Source organism: Galleria mellonella, unplaced genomic scaffold (genome assembly GCF_026898425.1).
Source record: "Galleria mellonella isolate WM207_F2 unplaced genomic scaffold, CSIRO_AGI_GalMel_v1 utg213, whole genome shotgun sequence".
Classification (NCBI taxonomy): domain Eukaryota; kingdom Metazoa; phylum Arthropoda; class Insecta; order Lepidoptera; family Pyralidae; genus Galleria; species Galleria mellonella.
Window position 1 is genome coordinate 5736312 of NW_026442039.1, and position 22748 is coordinate 5759059.

The window sequence follows — 22748 nt, forward strand, 5'->3', positions numbered from 1 at the left end:
CGGGGGCGGCATTTGGGGGACATAAATGAGATAAAAAAAGCTACGACGGGGCAGCTGAGAAACCTACAACCAGAGGACTTTCAAGGAGCCTTCTCACAGTGGAAACGGCGTTGGCACAAGTGCATTATGTCACAGGGGGAGTACTTTGAAGGGGATAAAATTGATTTACCTGAATAATTGTAAAATAAAATTTTTAAAAAACTTTTATACGTACTTTCCGGACAAACCTCGTATATCAACTACCACACACTGATACACCAATATAATTTTTGTTCAACAGAAACTTAGATGTGTAAGGGAATTTGGTTTAATTTTTTTATAGTTATTTATGACCAATTTGATATAAATATTTAAAAATAGAAAGAATTAATGTATAGAATAACTTGTATTACATGATTAGTTTTATTTACATAACCAGCTTTTACTCTTGGCTTCGCTCACATTAATATTGATTTTGTTAAACAATTCTGGTTGTTGGTATAGCTAGAGAAAAATAGTTACAAACAGAAACCCACCTCCTTTAAGGAATCATTTCAAAAAAGAAATATGTATGCTTTCATTATGAATAATACCTGAGGGAGATTTTGTACAAAAGTCGATTGTTTGGGTAGCTCTGTCCCATTCGTGTTTCAACCGTAAAGCAGTTGTGTTTGTATGGCTGTGTTTTGGTTTGAAGGGTGGAATATAGTGTGAATTTACTGGGTACAGAGGAATAACACCTGAGTCTTTAGGAATGGCAACACATGAGGGGTATCATGGGGGAAACAGTATACTTTGTTATGTCCATGGTACTGCTCATGTCTATAGGCAATGGTTACCACTTTCCATTGGGTGGGCTATCAGCTTGTTTGCCATTCTACGTTGTATAAAAAAATAAAATAAATATGTCATGATTATAAACAATAATTTTGGAAAGTATGAAGCAAATCAGATAAAGCAAAAAAAAAAATACATAATAAATTAATAACATCACACCTGCTATAAGTTATTCATAAGAAAAAACAGTAGTAGTCTCCATGATTAAATCTATCTCTGTATTAAAATTAATCATAATTGTTTCAGTAGTTTAGACATGAAAGTGTAACAAACAAACTGAATATATGGTAACTACATATTAGTTAGGATGTTTCATATTCAATAATGAGCATATAACACAGATTTGAATCCTTGTTATATTATTATATTTTGATATCATATATATCATACTGATAAAATATAAGTAACACCAGAAATGTCTTAAATATACTATTTCAATGATCACAATAATTTCATAAATCTATAAATTACAAATAATTGAAGTAGTTTCTCTGGGGTCACAAATTGAACATGTCATCACATTCCGTTTCATTTTCAACATGGGGCCTACTCTGGCCACGCTCATCTAATATACAGTCCATAGACAGCCTTTCTATATCATCCCATGACAGCTTGTTGAATTTATCCTGCACTACTTTCATCAGACGATTTGCTGTGTTCATAGCTTCTACATCAGACATACCTAACTTCTTAAAATATTTTAATGAGGCTTCATAGAGCCCATCCGGCTTTTTAACAACCAAATTTAATCTCGTTCCGTCTTTTATTAAAGGGTACGCCTGCACTGTCTTTTCGTCAGCTAAAGATCTTCCCATAAACAACAACTTTTGTTCTTCCACAGGAATGTGTAATTTATTAGAAATTTGACGCTTAATTTCAGATATATAAGTCGTGGACATGACCTGTAAACGATTATTTATATTTGCAAATTGTAGACCTTTTTTAACACTAAGAACTAATCGATTACGTTTACTTATATTTGGAATATTATTGAAGTTTTTACCTCTACACAACATTCACCTCCTTGTAATTTTTTTACTATAAGTTTCATTATAATATTTGTATTGTTGTATATATTTCTAACAATGCGAATGAAAATCACTGATAATAGAATCAAAATAATTATAGATTGCAATGAATTGAAAATTGGAAAAATAAGCTTAAAAGATATTGATGACATGACATTGACAGCATATTTGCTTACAACAAGCCTTTGTCACTTCACATAAAACATATATACAAATTTTCTGCAACCAGTTTATCGATATTGAAAAATAAAGTATTTAACTATATTATAGTATCTATCGATAACAATATTTTTGGAGAAAGGAATATTGCAAATAGGTTTATAACGCAATAAATATTCTTTTTTTTTTGTGTTCTTACTAATAGGTAACTGCATAGATTACTTTTCCAATTTCGTCAAAATAAGAGTAGTACCATCTCTTAAATAATGGTGTAGTTACGTCCTCTGTGATGCACAGAGCAAAGATATTATAACAGATAGTGGTATTAACTAGTAAGATTACGGTTACGACAGTTAGAATTGAACCTTCACTTTCAACACATAGAGTTTACTTTTTATTTATTTGCGAAGCTAATGTATGAGGCAAAAGATTATGGACTCGTCATTATTATCTGTGGCAGGTATCCCTTTCGCACAGTAGCTAACGTATAAGTAAAAACAAGTATCACAGTAAATAAAGGTATGTTTTATAAAGGGAAACAATTAACTTAAACGATTTGTGTACTTTATTTTAAGCTATCTAAAACTAACTACTTAAAAACTGCATTTCGGCTGATTTTTGAAAAAGTTGGCTTTCAAACAATGCGGTGTCGAAATGTTTGTTGTTGTATTGTTTCTGCTGTATATTATCTATAATTAATTATATAAATAAAGTATATAAATATTAAAATGCATTTTACTGTCAACTTCGGATACATGCCGTCTAGGTTTATCAAAAATATACGAGAATTATATAAGAAATTATATAACTAATGAAAAGAAAATTATCCACAGATGCAAACGGAAATCACAATTTTTGTGAAATATTTTACTACACATATGTATCTAAATTAAATTATAAGGGGAAGGGGATTGTTGGTAATGAAATTCATATACCCTGTCAGGAAACCTCTACGTGTTCTTCTATGTAAAACATCGTGTTTAATTTCTGGTCAATTTTTCATGAGGGGCCAATTAATCTTACTACATTCAACCTTTATATCGTTGGCGTATATCGATACCAAAATGGGATTATCACCACTATTTTTAATCGACGATCAACTAGGTTGTATTAACTGACGGGCGATAGTAGCAAGTTTCCTTGTCTCTTTGTTTTCTTAAATGAACATCAAGCTAACTTATATTTCTTTGTATTAGATTTCAACAATATTACGAATCAATAAGTTTCATGGACGGGCGGATTATGCTCTGTTTTCAATTGTGTTATGAAAACCGAAACACGAGTATAGTATGCAGGATCAGCAAACATAATTCACAATAACTTGATTAGGTATTGAATACTTGATACTTACCTGGTCCATTATAAGATATTTTTATAAAAATATGAAACCTTTGTGGTATCCGGCCTTGATATGAAAATGTCAAATTATTGATTAGATGAATAAATAGAAATGAATTTAATTTAAAAGATAAATGGATATTAGTTTCTGTAACTAAAATTTAATCAATATAGCTATTAAAGATCATATTTTTTCAAAAATATTTAGCAGGACAGCAGCGAATAAATTTTTAAATCTAAAGATGCTATATAAAATGGATATAAAAAAAGAGAACACAACACTTCCTGAAAATGAATCAAATGTTTATAATAATATATATATGTTTGAAGTTGAAGGTAACAAATATTATTGTAAAAAGTTTTTGTAATAACTAACTACTGATTTATCATAAATGCACCTATGATCTTAAGTACATTTATGATTATCTATTAATGTTTTTTTTATATTTGATCAAATATCAATTCCATTATAATTTCATTCGGTGTATTATATGTATTTAATATTAACGAATGTAAAAGCGATCACGAGGTGTGAGAGCAGTAATTTTATTTATTCTTTAGAAATATCGATAGAAATTGATTTTGTTTGCGCATGCGTAATTTTTTCTTTATTTAAATTTATATAAACAAAGGGTTACTTATAAATACAAATGGTTATGAAGTAAGACATTACGTGATGATATATAGTGATATTTAGTACTTAAATTTTCGAATACATAAAAATTACAAAATAACCAAAAATGTTTTTTTTAGCGATGCAACACAAGCGCCCTCTTTTGACATCCTAATTTCGACTTTTGGTTGGCCGGGGAGTCCGTAGCCTAGGAAACGGGTGTAGCTACAAGACAACAACATTGATGTCAATTTTCTTATCACGTTACATAAAAATTAACTCATAGATCCAACAGATATCGAGCTAAAGCTTTTAATTAGTTTTTTAATCTTGTCGCAATTTAAAAGTGTTTTTTACAAATCCAGAGGCAATGAGGTTTTTGACAGTTCAAAGTATGGCTGGCAGGTGGGTTTAATTTGTTTCTCTGCTATTAATTTGCAATATTACTATAAAATCGTTTAGGGCAATATTTATTGAAAAGATAAAAGTAAATACTCTCGCACTGTGTGCGTGTTATGGGGACGGGAAGCGTCGGGAAGTCTGATAGACTCCCCTCTGTCCCGTTCGCGGAACAATTGCGTATACGTATAATTTTATCATAGTTATCGAAACTGGAGGGTCGGAGTGGTGTGGTGGCGCCTGGTACGGCCAATGTCGCGACCGCTTGTCACTGTTTATCTGAAAATATCAAATTATTGCTGTATGTATAAAGGCACTACTATAACTATTGTTAGTCACTATATCAGCATTTCTAGTTCCTAAAAAGACGCAAAAAATACTAATCTTCTGTTTAAATTTCAAAAATACTAATATATAGTAGATATGAATAAAATACACAATTATTATAATTATTTACTAAGTAAAAAAGAAGCTTATGACATTGAAACAGATGCCAGTATAAGAGACAACCATGCATACTATACCTTTCACAAAAAAATTTAAATAATGTGTAATTGTAACTGATAATAAGGTAATACTGTTCAGTTCACCCATGCATATAATAGCAGGTGGTGTTACCGAACCGTGACAGCATGCCACCTGCAAGCTCCCCACCAACAAACACAATTACACACACAACTCCCCATAGCTCACATAGAAAAGATCCAAAAAGCTAGAGCTGGCAGTCCTTAGTAACATGGAGACAGATTGTTTGATCAATACATGAATCCAGTATCTATCAGTAGAAAGGCAGAATAATGTCAGACTGCTGTGTACAAAGTGTTTGTTTGAATAAAAAAAATTAAATACCTCAATATGTCTGAGATGGGATTTGAAAATGTGTTTTACTTGGAAAGTGAGTGTTTTATATAGTTGTTGTGTTGAGAGTGGAGGTGCGGAGGGACGGATGAGGTGTTGCTTGGATACACTCCTCGGATACTCTCTGCCCGAGCTCCGAGCAGATCAATAACATCTCTATCGCTTGGGATAGCGTTATGCACCTATACAAACATTGTTTATTATATTTTATTTTTTTATTTTTATGTATATCATTCATTTACTATTTTACTTTATTTATATTTAAATATGGTATAGATAGACAAATTATCACCATGATAATGTTACAGTGTATCAGAAAAACTGTAGGTTAATTTTCAACAGGCCTTTGTGTCTTTTTCTATTTATTACATAATCAATAATGTTAAAATACATAAAAAGAGATATCTAAATAGAAAACAATTTTGTAATGCTATGTAAAATATTATAAATACTTAGACTAACAAAATATTTTAAAATACTTTTTTTTGGGAATATATTTGTTTCTTTTTTATCACATAAGATATTTATCCATTTAATAATTGATTTCATAATTAACTTGATTGCTGAATTGAATTACTTGAATGATTTAAGAGATATTCTGTTACAAGGGCATTCCACCCCAATAAAAGAGTTATAGGGGTGAGTTTATTCATAGATACAAATATATCAATGGCTTAGTGTACAACTATACTAATTATTCAATTATCAATTGTTTACTTGAGATGTTTAGAGGGGTCAGAGTCATTTAATACAACTGGAGTTTTGGATTTTATTTCTGTAGAAAATAGAAAATTTTGTATTTATTACAGATGTGAATTAACTTATTTTTCTATCTATATTCTATACATATATATGCATTTTATATTATATAAATGTATATATACGTTTTTATATGTAACTTTACATTGAAATTAATGTACATAATGTAATTATATAGATTATATATATAAGATTAATGCTATTTTATGACCATGACTCATTTTGTGAATCATGTTTTGTATTGCAATCAATACATTTCATATTACTGATTGGTTTTGTAAGAATCTTGAAACTATTTATGTACTTCTAGAAATTTACCTTTCTAATAAATATATTACTTGTATTCAAATTTGTATACTGTATTGTTATATACAGCTGCAGTGGTTTAATTATAAACAAAAAAAAAAAAAACATTTTTATTAACTGAATTAATATAGTTTAAAAACATAATACAACATGTTAACTCTAATAAAACACTATACATAATATGAACAATTTAAATTAAATCCAAATAAGTCTAAAAACTGTGTGGGTGGTAATTTTCATAATTTTTTTTAACTTCTTATTAGTTTGTAACATGATACGAAATTATGGGGGTGAAATCGTAATCATGTCATGCTTATGGTAAATATTTATTTATAATCCATTGATTTTTAGCGGAAATAAATTTCACGATTTGATTTATTATCCCTTATGTTGGAATGCTATTGGGTCAAAGATTTAGTTTTTTTTTTTGGTTGGAAGATGAAGTGATAGTCCTTCCTGCGCTATCGATATACGTTGGCGGGGTACTAGTGAGAAATGATAGGTGAAGATGAAAGTAAGTTAGCTTATCGTGACTAATTCATCAATAATTAATCACATTGGTTTCCAGGAAGAACCGCGTTAAGATCGAACTTTTAGGGTATATCGTTAGCAATTGGACTGTTAACCCCATTACTAACAATTTCTTTCTCCAAAACTTACGGGTTACGACTAGTATGTCTAGATAGACATATATCTAGTATGTATAATTTTAGATTATATAGATAGATAGATAGAGGGTCAACATTTTCATACAATTTTGCGTGATAAATAGATATCAGTGATTCCTTTATAACTTCTATATTTATTTTGTCTTATAATTTATGCATCTTTTTAATGCGTAAACACGTATTTTATTTATTAAATAATACGTCAAAATATATTTTATGCGTAAGTATATAGAACACTGACAAAAAAAACTAGTCTAACTGATTCGTTTTTTTTTACATTTAATTTAACAATTAGCTGGCAATAATTTGACCCGTTTTTGAGGGTCTATGCTTTATTTATATAATCTAATGTTATAATATAACTTGTTGCAGACTTTGAGTGCGCCGGCGACGAGGTGCTCGTGGAGTCGTCGCCGCCTGCCTCCCCCAACATGGCGGCGCGGCTCGCGGGCCCCACGCAGGTGACCACGACTGGATTTCATTACAAAACGCTCATTGTATTCCGCCGAATTTTTTTAAACTTTCATTTATAGACAATTAAATATTATTTATTCACATTCAATATTTAAAAATTTATATAGATTTTGAATTTTATATTATTATATGTATTAGTCGGAAACTGTTAATGATGCTTATTAATTTCACTAGTTTTGTATACAATTGTTTTAAGATTATGCACCTATTCAAAGAGAAGTTGCAGTTTTATATTTCTTTAGATCTCTTAATAAAAAAAAATACATTACAAAAGGGTTCCCTTTGATATAATTGTAAATAAATATTTATTTAAGGGAATAATTTTCTCCACCAAGTTACTACTTCTGTTGACACTTGTCAGTTCCTTTGGGACATCTTTACAGACGCCACGAAAATGATTTAGTCAGAACAGGTACTTGTTCCACCGATAAATTTATTGGCGTTTCGAAAACTTGGCATTTTTTTTACTTTAGTTACACAATGTCTCTCATATATACATATATTTTAGGAAAATACAAATGTAGATGTAGATTTGACGTCTCTGAAGTTTCATTATTAAACCAGGGTGCGGGCGCGGGCGGCGGCGCGTCGCCGAGCACTGTCCGCGAGCTCATCGTCATACCGGAGATACCTAACTCCATACATCTGCAGCACGCTATCCAGCAGGTATGAACACTACAAAGTCGGGGGGAGAAGGGATTGGCAATAATAGGGATTTAATTTCCCTGTCAGGTCGACCTCCTCGCGGCTCTCCCTGGAAACTATCGTGTTCAATTCCAAGTGAATTGGTCATGATGAGCCAACTGACCTGCCTTTTCATCCTCACCTATCAGCGCATGCGGGGTTTGTTATGGAAGCACTTCCAGTATGTGGCACGTCTAGTGATCTTAAATCAGTGTAATTATATATCTGTGTTTAGGTCGCTATGGTAACTAGATGTTCATATATGGTTGTTGATTGTAACATAAAATATATTATTCTTTGCTAATTCTCTTTATTCTCTTTAATATGGTAGCAGAGCGTTCGGGACCTCGGTAAATAGATAGTTTGTAAAGAACAAAGGTTCGGAGAGAGTGTAAACATGTCTACAAATGTAAAACTCGACATTCGACCGTTCGACGGAACTAACTGGACCACTTGGAAATTTCAAGTGTTGATGCTGTTGAGAACACACGCCGGAGCCTTGGAAGCGGTTCAAGGGACACTCACAAAGCCAACACATCCAAGTACCACTGCCACACCGGGAGCTATATCGACTTATAAAGCAGAGTACGATGCTTATGAGCGAATCAATAGCACTGCATTTTTACTACTCACCACCAATATGACAGAGAAAATGCTCGCCAAAGTTATGCGTTTTCCTACAGCTAAAGAAGCTTGGGATGAACTGAACCGGCTTTATGAAAGAGTATCACAAGATCGCTTTTATGATGTCTGCATGCAATTCTTTGGATACAAGCTTGATCCTACTCACGATATGGGGACACACTTGACTACAGCAAAGAATTTATGGCATGAAGTAAATCTGATCTTAATGAAACAAGGCAAGACCGAACTACCAGAGATGTTGTTGATATGTAAAATTATGGATTCACTTCCTGAGGAGTACTTCAATTTCAAATCTAGTTGGGCCTTGATGTCAGTGAATGATCATACGATAGAGAACTTGACTACTCAGCTGTGCGCATATGAAAGGTCTTTAAAGAAAAATATAGATGAAGGTGAAAGTAGCAATGAACTTCTTATGGTACGAGGTGAGAAACGTAATGAGAAGCAAAGTAAGAAGAAAAAGTTCAAATGCAACTATTGTGGAGAAGGGTTTCACAAAGTCAGGTCATGTAAAAAGTGGATTGCGGATGGTAGACCTCCAAAACCTCAAAAGCAATCTACGAATGCAGTAATGTCGACAGGTCTAGCTCTAGCTTGCAATGATAAAAATCTTCATAAAGAATCATGGTACGTAGATAACGGCGCGACAAGTCACGTAACTAATAGGAGAGATGTATTTCAGTCTTTCGAGTACTTTCATGATCCTCATACAATTACGACTGCTAACGGGGACGGAATTGAAGCCATTGGCAAAGGTTCTATCCAACTTGAAGCTGATATAAATGGACAAAAACAGTTGATAACATTGACTAATGTATGGTATGTACCAAGTATACAACGAAACTTGTTCTCTGTACTAGCTGCGCAAGATGTGCTTAAAAATAGTCTTTTTCAATCAACTGCTCGATCATGTTGTATGAAGAATAATGGTAAAGTGATTTTAGTTGGAAATCGTGAGGAGCATGGTAGTTTATATAAATTAAATGTAAAACTATTAATGCCTAAAAATGAAGCAAACCAGTTATCGACGCTACAGAATCTTCAGTTGTATCATGAACGTTTAGGGCACCAAAATTGTCGTCATGTAGCTAAATTAATACAAAAAGAGCTTGGAATAAGGCTAGATTCCAGTTCTGCTGACATTTGTGAAGGCTGTATCTTCGGCAAGAGCCACAGAAAGAAGTTCGGAGAAAGACCTAAAGCTACCAAACCTGGAGAGCTAATTGTCACAGACGTTTGTGGACCATTTTCTTATTCAATTTCAAAATTTAAATATTATGTTCTGTTTAAAGATCAATACTCGAAATATCGTTGGATCTACTTTTTGAGACACAAGTCAGAGGTACATGCTCGCTTGAAGGAATTTCTAGCTGAAGTTAATACTTTTGGACACGTCATTCAAGGGTTGTTGAGCGATAATGGAGGAGAATTTGATAACGAACAGGTACGTAATACTTTGAAAGAATTTGGAATAAAGCAAATGTTGACAATGCCATATACTCCTGAACAAAATGGTTCTGCTGAAAGAGAAAATCGTACAATTGTGGAGATGTCAAGAGCACTTATGCATGCTCATAATGAGATACCAAACGGTTTATGGGCTGAAATATCTAAAGCTGCAGTCTATATACTCAATAGAACGGGACCAACTCCAGTAGATGGAAAGTCACCGCATGAGCTATGGTATAATAAAAAGCCAAAAATAAATCATCTCAGAATTATAGGATGCAATTGCTATGTACATATCCCAAAACAGAAAAGATTGAGAAAGTTAGAGAGTAAAGCCGAGAAAGGAATACTTATTGGGTATGATGGAGATGAAGGATATCGCGTTTACGATGTGAAAAATCTAAAATTAACGAGATCACGTGATGTAGTATTTGATGAGAAATCTTTACTAGAAAAACGCAAGATTGACAAACCTCCAGAAAAACCTAATGTAGAGCCAGTAGGAAATAAAACATATGTACTACCAATACCTTCTACAAATTGTGGAACTGATGATGATTCTCATTTAAATTCACATATAGAGACAAATGGTAGAGATGAAAATATTGAATCGTTTAGAGAAGATAATGAAATGGACGAAAATGAAATAGAAGCAACGATGGGGCGACAACTTCGTGATCGTAGCCGAATTAAACCTCCTGAGAGATTCAATTTTGAGGAAGTTATTAATGAGGCTATATCTGTTTCTGAGTCATCTTTATACCAAAAAGTCTTAAACAGTCCTGAAAAGGATAAGTGGATTGAGGCAATGAATAAAGAAATAAATTCATTATATGAGAATGAGACATTAAAAATGACACATTTGCTAAAGAACAGAAAAGGATTACAATGCAAATGAGTATTTAAAATTAAAAATCTTAATATGCCTACTCTACGCATTGACTCTACAATCAAATTAGTACATAATCCATCATATGAACTACACCATAAAGCAAAACACATAAAGCCGATACACTTCTGTGTAAGACACTGTGTATGTGAAAGAGAAGTCACTATAGAAGAAGTATCAACTGAAGAACAGCTTGCTGATATTCTTACGAAGCCTGTTTACAAGCCAATGCTAATAAAGCTATATAATGAGTTTGGCTTGAAAAAGGAGAGGGAATGTTATGGAAGCACTTCCAGTATGTGGCACGTCTAGTGATCTTAAATCAGTGTAATTATATATCTGTGTTTAGGTCGTTATGGTAACTAGATGTTCATATATGGTTGTTGATTGTAACATAAAATATATTATTCTTTGCTAATTCTCTTTATTCTCTTTAATAGGGTTACCATTCTATTATCATCCATTTAAAAAAAAACACTACAAAGTCCAATAAACGACAGTATCTTCCAAAGAGTGTTCACACCGAAGTTTTACCGTGCGGTCCCGGCATAGAATGGGCCATCCCTTCCTTTCCGGTTGGTGACGTAACAGGCGACTAAGGGAACTTAATAAATCACAAGTTGCGATTCTAACGACATCTAGTGTTTCGTGTCCAATTTTATTTAGTGATCAATCACGTTAACGTGTCTTATAGTACAATAATTTACATACATTTACACAAATGTGTAGGTATTGAGTTCTACGGGTACACGTAAAAGCGGGTACAATAAGTGGGACTGAAATAAGCTTTATTTCTGTACACAAGTGGGCGTAGTTTGTGGGGTGTGGGTATTTATCGCTGCATAATCTGTATTTACATATTATATTAATTGTTAAATATCAAAAACAATAATTTATTTTTTAGACGCCGTACGGATAACAATTTTAAAGGGACTTGATTAAATGGAATAAAAATAAAACAAATCCTGCAAATAATTATATTAAATAATTATATTTATATATATAATAAGTTTACTATTGTAATCTTTTGGAGGAAACAATAAAGTGTATCTATCTATCTATTTAATACCTACATGTATGTACAATGGTCCTAAATCTAGGAGTTAGTAATGGGGACTAGCAACTCTATTAGCAATATACCCTATCAGGTCGACCTCCTCGCGGTTCCCACTGGAAACCATCGTGATTGATCCATTAATTAATTTGTCACGATGGGCTGACTGACTTGCTTCATTTTCACTTATCTTCTCTCACTGGTGCCCCGCCAGTTTATACTTATAGCGCAGGCAGGGTCACCATTCCATTATCATCCATTAAAAAAATGGTTGTAAATAAGTAATTTTTATCTACATCTATCTACTTTGATATTATAAAGAGAAAAGATTTGTATTTTTGTGTGTATGTTTGTAATGAATGAATTCAAAAACTACTTTGCCGATTTCAAAAATTCTTTCACCATTAGAAAGCTACATTCACCCCGAGTAACATAGGCTATATTTATTGCTAGAAAAGATTAGGGGTCCTTACTAAAACTTCAGTAACATAACTCAAGGTGTAAAAAAATGCTATAAAATATCTTTCGTCGCGTGCGCTGCGGAAACTATTGGTGATAGAACAAAAGTATGTTCTACAATATTGAAGAAAATATCAATAACTACAAAAAACTTTCCGATACTATATGTCCAAATATTATCGTTATGTTACAATAACCACTTTTTAAAATATTGTAAAAATGTCCACCCGTGCGATGCAGGGACGGGCCGCTAGTAGTTGGGGTTCTTCAAAAGGGGGGTAAAGAGGTTTCTTCAGGGTCGGCAACGCACGCGTAATACCTCTGGTATTGCAGGTGTTCATAGGCTACGGTAACCACTTACCATCAGGTGGGCCGTATGCTTGTTTGTCACCTCAGTGGTATAAAAAAAAAGTTTATATAATTAAAAATTAGAATAAATTTTTGTGCAACGGAAATACATTTTCTTATTATTGCAATATACTTATGTTTACAATATGTTTAATTTTAACTAGCTTTTATTTTTAGCTGTACAATTTTTACCCTTGACCATTATATAGTTTTCTTTCAATTTCCCAAAGGTTGACTGTAATTGATCCCTCTTATGGGATAAGTCCGCTATTGTATGTTAAATCTTCTTAATGTGTCCAATGTAAAGCATGTACAACAAAGATTTTAGAAAATAATACAATACTGGTGTATCTACGGAGGGAATCATAATGTATAGATTGATAAACGGTTTCTATGTTGTATAAATTTATAGGATTTTACTTGGATAGGAACTTTGTAAGCCAATAGAAATATTAGCAATAATATCCCCTAGATGGTGTTAGTAAGAGACGACTAATGGAGGGCGAGGGATGGGCAGCATCGTCCCTCTTAAAACATCTCCAAAGCCTATCTGCGGTTGTCAATCCGCCTGCCAAGCGTGGCAACTACTGGCAAAATTGATATAATAATGAAACCCCATCGACGCTAACGGTATACGCTGGCGGGGCACCAGTGAGGGATGATAGGTGAGAATGAAAAAGCAGGTCAGTTAGCCCATCGTGATCTATACACCTGGAATTTAGCACGATGGTTTCCAGGGAGAACCAAGACCAGAACCAGGGTCAACCTGACAGGGCATATTGCTGGCAATGGGACTGGTAGTCCGCCTTATTCCTCCCCCCCCCCCTCTATCTTGAGGTTATACTTAAGTTAGTCACTCGATAAACCCCAGAATTGGCACCATATCATGGGTATCACGGAGTATTTTGTGATTGTCATAGTGCACTTCATGTCTATAGGCGATGGTTACCTCTTTCCATCAAGTGAGCCATCATTTTAACCCTCTGACCGGGCATCCCGCGATTTCTGCGTGCAGTATCTACTAGTTTAATTTTACGCATCCCGCGATTTCGACGTGCTCGCATTTGTTATGTTTATTGACGTTGTTATCCCGCGATTTTTGTTTTGGAAGTTGTTTTGGTGTTTCTCAGAATCTCGCTAGATTGCTAAATACTCGTACTGCTATTTGTTATCAAAGCGATGCGCGAAAATTAAGCAAAAAACAAATTCGAGCACAGGGTTAATTTCCTTTCGAAGAATCATAAATATGAACACCGGGAAACCGGCACCTTATGGCATGTTTGTTGCAGGTGTCCAGCACCGTGGTGGAGGTGAACGGCGACAGTTCAGGCCACTCGAGCCCCACTGCAGAGGCGCAGCACACCTACATCACCGTGTCTAGTGAGTACCTACTCGGTCCCGTTTGGATGACGTGCACGAATGCGAACCCGACAAGGCGTTCCGTAATTGCAGACATTTTTGTGCCTTGTGGCAAGGACCTGCTGTTCATTTCTATATGATTTGTATAAAATAGACCAATTTATCTATCTAGATCAATTTATTTATCTAAATTTACTTTTAATAATAAGCCACTATCCATGTGCTTCCGGTATAGAACGGGCCACACCTTCTTTTCCCGTGCGTGTCGTAAGAGCAGACTAAGGGAGGGCGAGGGAGGGGCAGAAGCGTCTCTTTTAAAACATCTCCAAGGCCTGACTGCGGTTGCCAATCCACCTGCCAAGCACTGCAGCTACTGGCACCAATCCCCCCCCTACCTCCCACCTCCCTTACCTCCGCAAGGGTGATGCTTATATTCAACATTGGTCAGTTAAAGGCTGATACGATGATGATGAATAAGCCACGAGACAGTTTTTATTCAACTCGATGAAACTTGAATCGCTGCATTGGATTTACAATTCGTTTACTAATCAAATCAGTATGTTTCGACAAGTAACAAACCAATATCGATTGAATCGTTTCGATTAGCGATACCATAAGAAAGAACGAGACAGCACACGTTCCCATCTCATTCTATTTCATGGCCTTGTTAAGGTTATCACTAATAATTATTTTCATCGATATATTCATATGCCACTCGTCTAAGTTTTTGAACGAACGCACACGCAAGATTATTTTTACATTTGGGTTCGATTTTTTTTTAACACGAGCTTAAAATGTCTGCATTTGCGCAATACCGTTTCGTTAGTGCATTATTATGTTCCCCATGTAAAGTTATATACAGTTTTATTTAAGTAAAATTTATAATTCCAAATATCTTTAAGTAATATTTCTCAATACGTTGTAATAATATGTAATTGAGTTATTTTTTTTTAGTTAAATTAGTGTATATGTTGTATCTACTGCTATTGTTTGTAGTAAGAGAAAATATAAGTAGATTATAGTTGAAAAGCATGTGTAATTTTAGTCATTAGATTAATCGAGAAAATGAGGGATTTTGAGGCAATTTATAGCTTTTTTTTTTATACAACTTAGAATGGCAAACAAACTGGCGGTCCACCTGATGGAAAGTGGCAACCGTTGCCTATAGACATGAGCAGTACCATGGACATAACAGAGTATACTGTTTCGCCCATGATACCCCCCATGCGTTGCCATTCCTGAGGACTCGGATGTTATTCCTCTGTACCTAGTACATTCCCACCCTTCAAACCGAAATACAGTCATGCAAACACAACTGCTTCACGATTGAAACACGATTGGTACAGAGGTACCCAAACAATCGACTTTTATACGTGTTTGTATATTTATTTTGATTGAAATCATCAGTGTCACATGCGATGGGTCTCAGAAAAGTTTTTCATGTTCTCGAATGATCTAAAGTTTTGTTTGTTGCACAAAAACCATATTCTTAGCACTTTTTTCTGTGTGTCCGTGTCCGGTACAGTGCAGGGCGCATGGAATCAAGTCGGTCCGCAGCTAGTCAAGCTCGAGGAACAGAGTGATCAAGAAAGCAAGTGTATTTATTTATTTTATTTTGCTTACTATTTTCTTTTTTTCGTACAAACGCGAGGCGAGAATTCAGTCGTTAGGAATATTTATTGATAATTACCTATATAGTGCATGGAATTTAAAAACTTGAATAATGAGGAAAGTGTGGGGGGGGGGGAAGGGATTGTTAGTAATGCGGACTATCAGTCCCATTGCTAATAATATTGTCATAGTCGTAGAATACTGACGGATCTGACGAAGATTACATATAAAGATCCGTCAGTATTTTACGACTATGACGATATATCCTACTAGATCAATCTCTGCGTGGTCTCCCCTGGAAACCATTGTGCTGAATCCCAGGTGTATTCATCACGATGGGCTAACTGACCTGCCTTTTCATTATCACCTATCATCCCTCTCTGGTGCCCCGCCAGCGTATACCGTTAGCGTAGTTACTATTCCATTATCATCCATTGAAAAAATGAGGATAGTGTATTGTATGGTGATGATAGTCATCATATGGCGATCATCGTATCAGCTATCAACTGCCTACAGCTGTACATTGGCTACCCCCATAAGAGGAGTTTTCCCAATAGTTGCCACGCTTGACAGGCGGGTTGGCAACCGCAGTTAGGCTTTGGTGATGTTTAGGAAAACACTGCTGCCCATCCCTCGACTGTTAAGTTCCCTTAGTCGCTTCTTACCACACCCACAGGAATGGCTCCTATGGCAGGATCATAAGGCGAATTTTTATGGTGATAATGGGTAGTGATTTTAGTTTTGTTAATTTATTTAATACTACTCATGTGATTACAACTTAGAAAGTTTTGACAAAGTTGTTAAACTGTATCTTGTAAATCGAAAAATATGTAACCTTAAACAACGAGTTTTAACAATGTTTACACGTACGATGCTAGAATTAAATATATAAAAGTTAGTGTAATATGTAACTTATATTACAGGACTTATATAATTATATATTTATTAAAAAAATTTCGCAACTGGCTCTTGGTCACAACAGAATATCAGTGTTTTGCTCTTTTGAGGGCAAAACAATAAGCTGAGTTGTGGCCATTTTGTGTTACTATGGCACGTACATGAAAGAAGGAAATTATTGCATATACAAATACACACATATATATATATATATATATATATATATATATATATATTGTATATGCATTCTTTTATGTCTTTTTACTCTATATATCTGTTGTTATTTGTGTGATGTAAGTAATGCAAATAAATTATCTATCTATCAGTATCAATAAATATTACTTTTGACCGACTTCTCGCCACGATGAAATCTTATATGTATATTAAAACTACAATAACAGTATGCTAGCTACTTACAACTGTTCACCGGGGCCGGGCGCTTGCTTCTATAGTCCTCTACAATAAATCTGCCTCACTATATTAACTGCACTCTTCGGAAACCTTTAAGCCACTGATCAAACGTAAACAAAATCGCGCGCTCCCATCCGACAGATCAATCTGATTATGCTACCTGTCAGACTGATACCATATTAACTCCCTACATCAAAGTTTAATTTTATTCCCCAATCTGTGATGTATGGTGTTTATAGGGAAAAAAACTTAATAATACCGGATAATTGTGTATGCCCTTCAGGATTACATACCTGAGTGATTATTATCAATGATGCACCTAGGGGCGGATGATCCCCTATTGTGCCACATGATACGGACGCACCTGTCCGCTGGTTACCTTTGATGCGACGCGTGCCAAGCGCGCGCCGCCGCCTCGCCACCGCTTGTCTGAGTTTATTGGGTGTTTCATTTTTTTATATTGAACGACACGTTTATGGGGATTATTAGTGCTTCACTTCTTGCATGGTTAAATCTTGGCCTTTTATATATATATATATATATATATATATATATATATATATATATATATATATATGTATATATTTATTATATATTTATTTTTTACAGCAAAAATTAATGGATGTTATTGACTACCCCATCTGGGATTGTTGTAGTCTTTATCATGGTAATTTTAATATTTCTGTAATTTGTATTGTTTTTATTTTTAAATTTTTTTTTTAAAGCATGATTGATGATGACCTGTTACAACTAACACATTTATCTTATAAAATAAAGCAATAACAATTGTAAGCATTATTTTATATGGCAATTTTGAATTTAAAATTGTATTAATTGTAAAATTTAACAAATATCATTTATTAAATAAATGTTAACAACCTGTGTAACAAATCTGTATTACATCTTCTAATAAAAGGTACATAAAGGGGAAAGTTTGCAATTATATCGCTTACATCTCTCTTACAATGGTGAGAACAGGTGGGGTGAGGTAACACCGGTGTCTGAGACGTGGTTACGTGTTAGAGGGGGACGCGAGATGTGGTGTGAGAGAGAGAGGCACGGCGCTCGTTTCTGGGAAGCGTCGGTCCGGAGGCAAGTTGCCTGGGAGACCTCCAGCGACATGGAAGTGCCTCGGTACCGCTCGTACTACCCCTGTGAGTGCCTCCCGGCTCCGGGCCAGTGGCGAGCTGCCGCTGCTGCCGCCACTCGCCCGGGGACCGCCGGCCGCGCGGCAGCACCCTCACCTTCCGACCGTGCTGACCTGGCCATACACGGGAAACTCTTTGTTTTGTATCTATGACTATTTTAAGTAATACAAAATAAAAAATTTTTAGGTGAATAGGTACTGTAGGTATCGTGACTTGGGTTTTAATTTTAATTTTTCAAAATTTTTAATTATAGTTCTGTTTTTATAATTTTTTAGTGGACACTTACGAACATGAAATTTCTTGCCAGCAGCCTTCTTGTCAGTTCTTCAAAAAATATAATTAAAAAACAAATTCTCTTGTAAATTTTAAATTATTTTTAATTATTAATTTTTATTTTTTATTTTACAGGCGAGGGCGGAAATGGGGTCAATTACCACGTCCAGTATGTGGAGCCCCAAGACATTTACACGCAGAACCATCAGCCACAAATGTAAGTCGATAAAAAAATCTCTTCATCGTTATCCTCTCCTCAGGCAATGAAGAGCGTTTTTAGTATCCATAGACCATATAATATCATATCCATCCAAAGGTTGCCTGGAAGAAATCGCTTTTAGTGATAAGGTCACCCATTTGTTTTCTCACTGTGATTATTTCTTGTAATTTGTTTGTATCTATAATGAGTTTGCTATTGGAGGAAATAATAAAGAATATCCATTTATCTATCTATCTATCTTAGTAATTATATTTCACGTGAAATTTTACAATATATAATAATAATAATAATTTATTTGCTCGAAATGTGGTACAAAGGTCTTAAATGGTAACTGAGCTACACATTTCGCCTTATCTAAAGGCATGCAAATTTTGTCTTAGCACATGTTAGTTAGTTTTTAGTGGCTAACATTATATATAATATTCTTTCTTTTCTATTTATTATATATAAGTTTATTTTTAATTAAACTACGATCCCTTTATTTTTGGAATTGGATTTATTGGAAAAATGTTACTACTCCGTTAATGACTTTTGTACTGGTGATTAAGGTTACTAGAATTAAAAAATAAATTTGACTTATTTATTATGGATGATGTTGACATTGTTGATTGTAAAATATATTTACTATCTTTATTCAATACTTGTAATATACAATTTAATGCTTTTTTGTAAGATTATATACACACACAATAATATAATAATAAAATAATATAATAAATATTATACGTAGACAATTGTACATTGTTCTTTGAATAAATAACTAATGATTAACAAATCATTATTCATTCATTTTTCTTAAAATTTAGTGCTAGAATTGTACTGTTTGAATTATTAAGACAAATCCATAATCGGTAATTTGACAATAGCAGTAAAAGCAGATGTTAATCTTTGTTTTAAACTTAAAATTGTAAATTTGTTGCTTTGTTATTGTTGTTTGCCTATTCAATATGGCGGCGGTATTTTATGTAAGTTTATTACTTTATCACAGATTACATATTGTTATATTTTCACACTTTACGAACACTTAGACGGTTTATTACTTGCATACCACAATCTTTTTTTTTATATTTTTCAATATACTTATCAATACGAAGTCTGTTATAAATTTCCTTTTTAAAATATTTTAATTCGATTGCATTTTTGTTTTTGGTTATAATATGTTAACTTTGCCAAAATGAAATTTTTTTTTTAATTGTAAAATTTTTGCGTGAATTGACTTGAAAAATAGGAAGTAAGATAAAATACATTTCATCATGTACATAGGCTATCAATTATCCAAGTGGTAATCGATAAAATGAACGAGTATCAATTCGTGTGAATATTTTTGAGTACGTTACCCGACTATGCCGCCAATTCTGAGCTTTTCACAATCCTCTTTTATCGATAGAATTTGCTCTCGTGTTGGACCGATATTGTATATGTAAACACGAGATTCAGCATTCCAAATTCAAATGCTTTTTGCAAAAAATAAAAATTGTTTTTTTTTTATACGACTTAGAATGGCAAACAAGCTGACGGCCCACCTGATGGAAAGTGGTAACCGTCGCCTATAGATAGGAGCAGTACCATGGACATAACAGTACACACGCACATACTGTTTCGCCCATGATACCCCCCCATGCGTCGCCATTCCTGAGGACTTAGGTGTTATTCCTCTGTACCCTGTAAATTCACGCCATATCCCACTCTTCAAACTGAAACACAACCATGCAATTACAACTGCTTCATGGTAGAAACACGAATGGGACAGAGGTACCCAAGAAATCGACTTTTGTACAAAGTCTCCCTCTAGTTATTATACAATGTATCTATGAAATTATGTCGTTGATTATTTGTGTATGTGTGCGTTAACACAAACAAATCATTCATTATTGTGATTACCATTCTATTAAGAGTGTTCGACTGAAGAGAGAGAGAGAGATAGATAGATAGAAATTGAGTATGTGAGCGTGTTCACGGCTGAAGTCGCTTTTTTCCAGAGCCATATCCAGGCACTTGTCTGTCTAAAGGAGTTTTCTACTTTCAGTAGACTATGACTTGCTAGTACGTAATCTTGAATATAAAAACTTTCTGATGGTAATAATGTCGTGGTCGGCAGGGAGCAGCTACGTACGTACCCGGTGTACGGCGTGGCGACGGTGGGCGGCGCCGCGGCCGCCGACGGCGCCGCCGCCGACGGATGGCCGCCCGCCGCTTCCGCTGCCGAGTACACGGCCTATGGCGTCGTGGTGAGTTGTGTACGCCCGCTTTTATAATATATCGTTCCGCGACATTTTTTTTTATACAACTTAGAATGGCAAACAAGCTGACGGCCCACCTGATGGAAAGTGGTAACCGTCGCCTATAGATATGAGCAGTCCCATGGACATAACAGTATATTGTTTCGCCCATGATTGTACCCCCCATGCGTTACCATTCCTGAGGACTCAGGTGATATGACATGATATCATACAGTTTTATTGTCACGACGTAATAGGCTAAGCAGGGGGAAAGTGATTGTTAGCACTGAGGCCTAATAGCCCCATTGCTAGCAGTATACCCTGTCAGGTCGACCTCCACGCGGTTCCCCCTGGAAATAATCATGGTTAATTCTTGTCGAATTCATCATGGTGGGCTTGCATCCATTCCATCACCTATCATCTTCCACTGGTGCCTCGTCGGTGTATACCGATAGCGCGGGCGAGGTACCTACACACGTGAGACAAACATGCGTACTATATATAGTAAACACTACTAAACTTATATAAAACAAATATGCTCAATATAAAACAGATATGCTCAATATAAAACAGATAATTCCTAGCCAAAAAATTACATACAGTATATGTCTTGCTGTGAATATGTTTCTATGAAATAAATAAATATGTAATTGTCTACTTAATGTATTCAAGTAGTACATTGCTCGTCATATATAGCTGTTTTGTCTTGTAGTTTGTTTAATTAGTTTTTGTTAGCTGACCCGGCAGACTTACTGCCTCAATCGATAAATAAAAGATCTAAACTTTTGTATAAAATAAACTTAAACAAAAGGAATCTATAAATAATAAAAAAAGTCTACATAAAAATAATCTGAAAGATAGTTAACAACTTTCATATTTATTCACCTTTTAAACCTTCTCTGGACTTCCACAAATAATTCAAGACCTAAATTAGCTAAATCGGTCCAGCCGTTCTCGAGTTTTAGCGAGACTGACAAACAGCAATTTTATTTTTATATGTATAGAAGATTACGTTAAAAGCATCTATGCAGATGCTGCTGTCCATAGGTATCCGTAACATTAGAGACATTGCAGGTGTGTTGGAATTTTTGGTAAGAGTATGCTCTATTTTTGAAGGTTTTTTTAATGTTGTATCTATTCGAAAATACTGCTAATAGAATTGGTTCCATACTTTGTTTTGTTTTCCATATATAATATTTTATAATTTTGCTTAATTTACCTAAATTGATTAATATATTCATTTTACGTCTTACTACATCTGATCCTTCGAGCCGGATTTGTATTAGTATCATATCAAATTATAATTTATATATTTTAAAATTTTATTTTACACTTCTTTGCACCACTTATAAAAATACGAAATACAAATTTTAATATGAAATGATTAAAAAAATGTACATTACTGTATTTTTATAAGTTCTCTATTTATACGAGTATGTGGTGCAGGTGGCGGGAGAAGAGGCAGAAGCGGAGGCGGAGGGCGAGGCGGCGGCGTCGCCGGCGTCGCCCGCCGCGGCCGCCGGTGCCGCGCCGCAGCCGCCGCGCATGCCGCCCGCCACCGTGCAGTGGCTACTCGACAACTACGAGACCGCCGAGGGTAAGTGTTTGTACGGACACATATTCTCACGCATCATATAAATTTACGTCGCACATGATACGCACAC

At 34.6% G+C, this 22748-nt stretch overlaps 2 protein-coding genes across 4 annotated transcripts in view; one reads left to right on the forward strand and one right to left on the reverse strand.

The window, feature by feature from the left end:
- Positions 1-559: 559 nt before the first annotated feature.
- On the reverse strand, positions 560-2013 carry LOC113510971 (ubiquitin-like protein 4A). The gene is made up of 2 exons (XM_026894522.3): positions 1820-2013; positions 560-1718 (listed from the first exon to the last, which is right to left on the reverse strand). Exons 1-2 carry the CDS (start codon positions 1994-1996, stop codon positions 1314-1316), a joined length of 582 nt encoding a protein of 193 aa, XP_026750323.3. The 5' UTR covers positions 1997-2013; the 3' UTR covers positions 560-1313.
- A 1881-nt stretch (positions 2014-3894) lies between these two features.
- LOC113510972 (transcription factor RFX3) overlaps positions 3895-22748 on the forward strand; it is a 31661-nt gene continuing 12807 nt past the window's right edge. Inside the window, exons 1-8 of one of the 3 annotated variants that reach the window (XM_052894427.1) lie at positions 3895-4359; positions 7317-7405; positions 7983-8084; positions 14236-14326; positions 15831-15902; positions 18781-18862; positions 20964-21093; positions 22531-22681. In XM_052894427.1, coding sequence (XP_052750387.1) covers positions 7376-7405; positions 7983-8084; positions 14236-14326; positions 15831-15902; positions 18781-18862; positions 20964-21093; positions 22531-22681 — 658 coding nt within the window. In that variant the 5' untranslated portion in view covers positions 3895-4359; positions 7317-7375. The remainder of the gene's footprint in view (positions 4360-7316; positions 7406-7982; positions 8085-14235; positions 14327-15830; positions 15903-18780; positions 18863-20963; positions 21094-22530; positions 22682-22748) is intronic. The other 2 variants (XM_052894428.1, XM_052894429.1) reach the window with 2 other exon arrangements.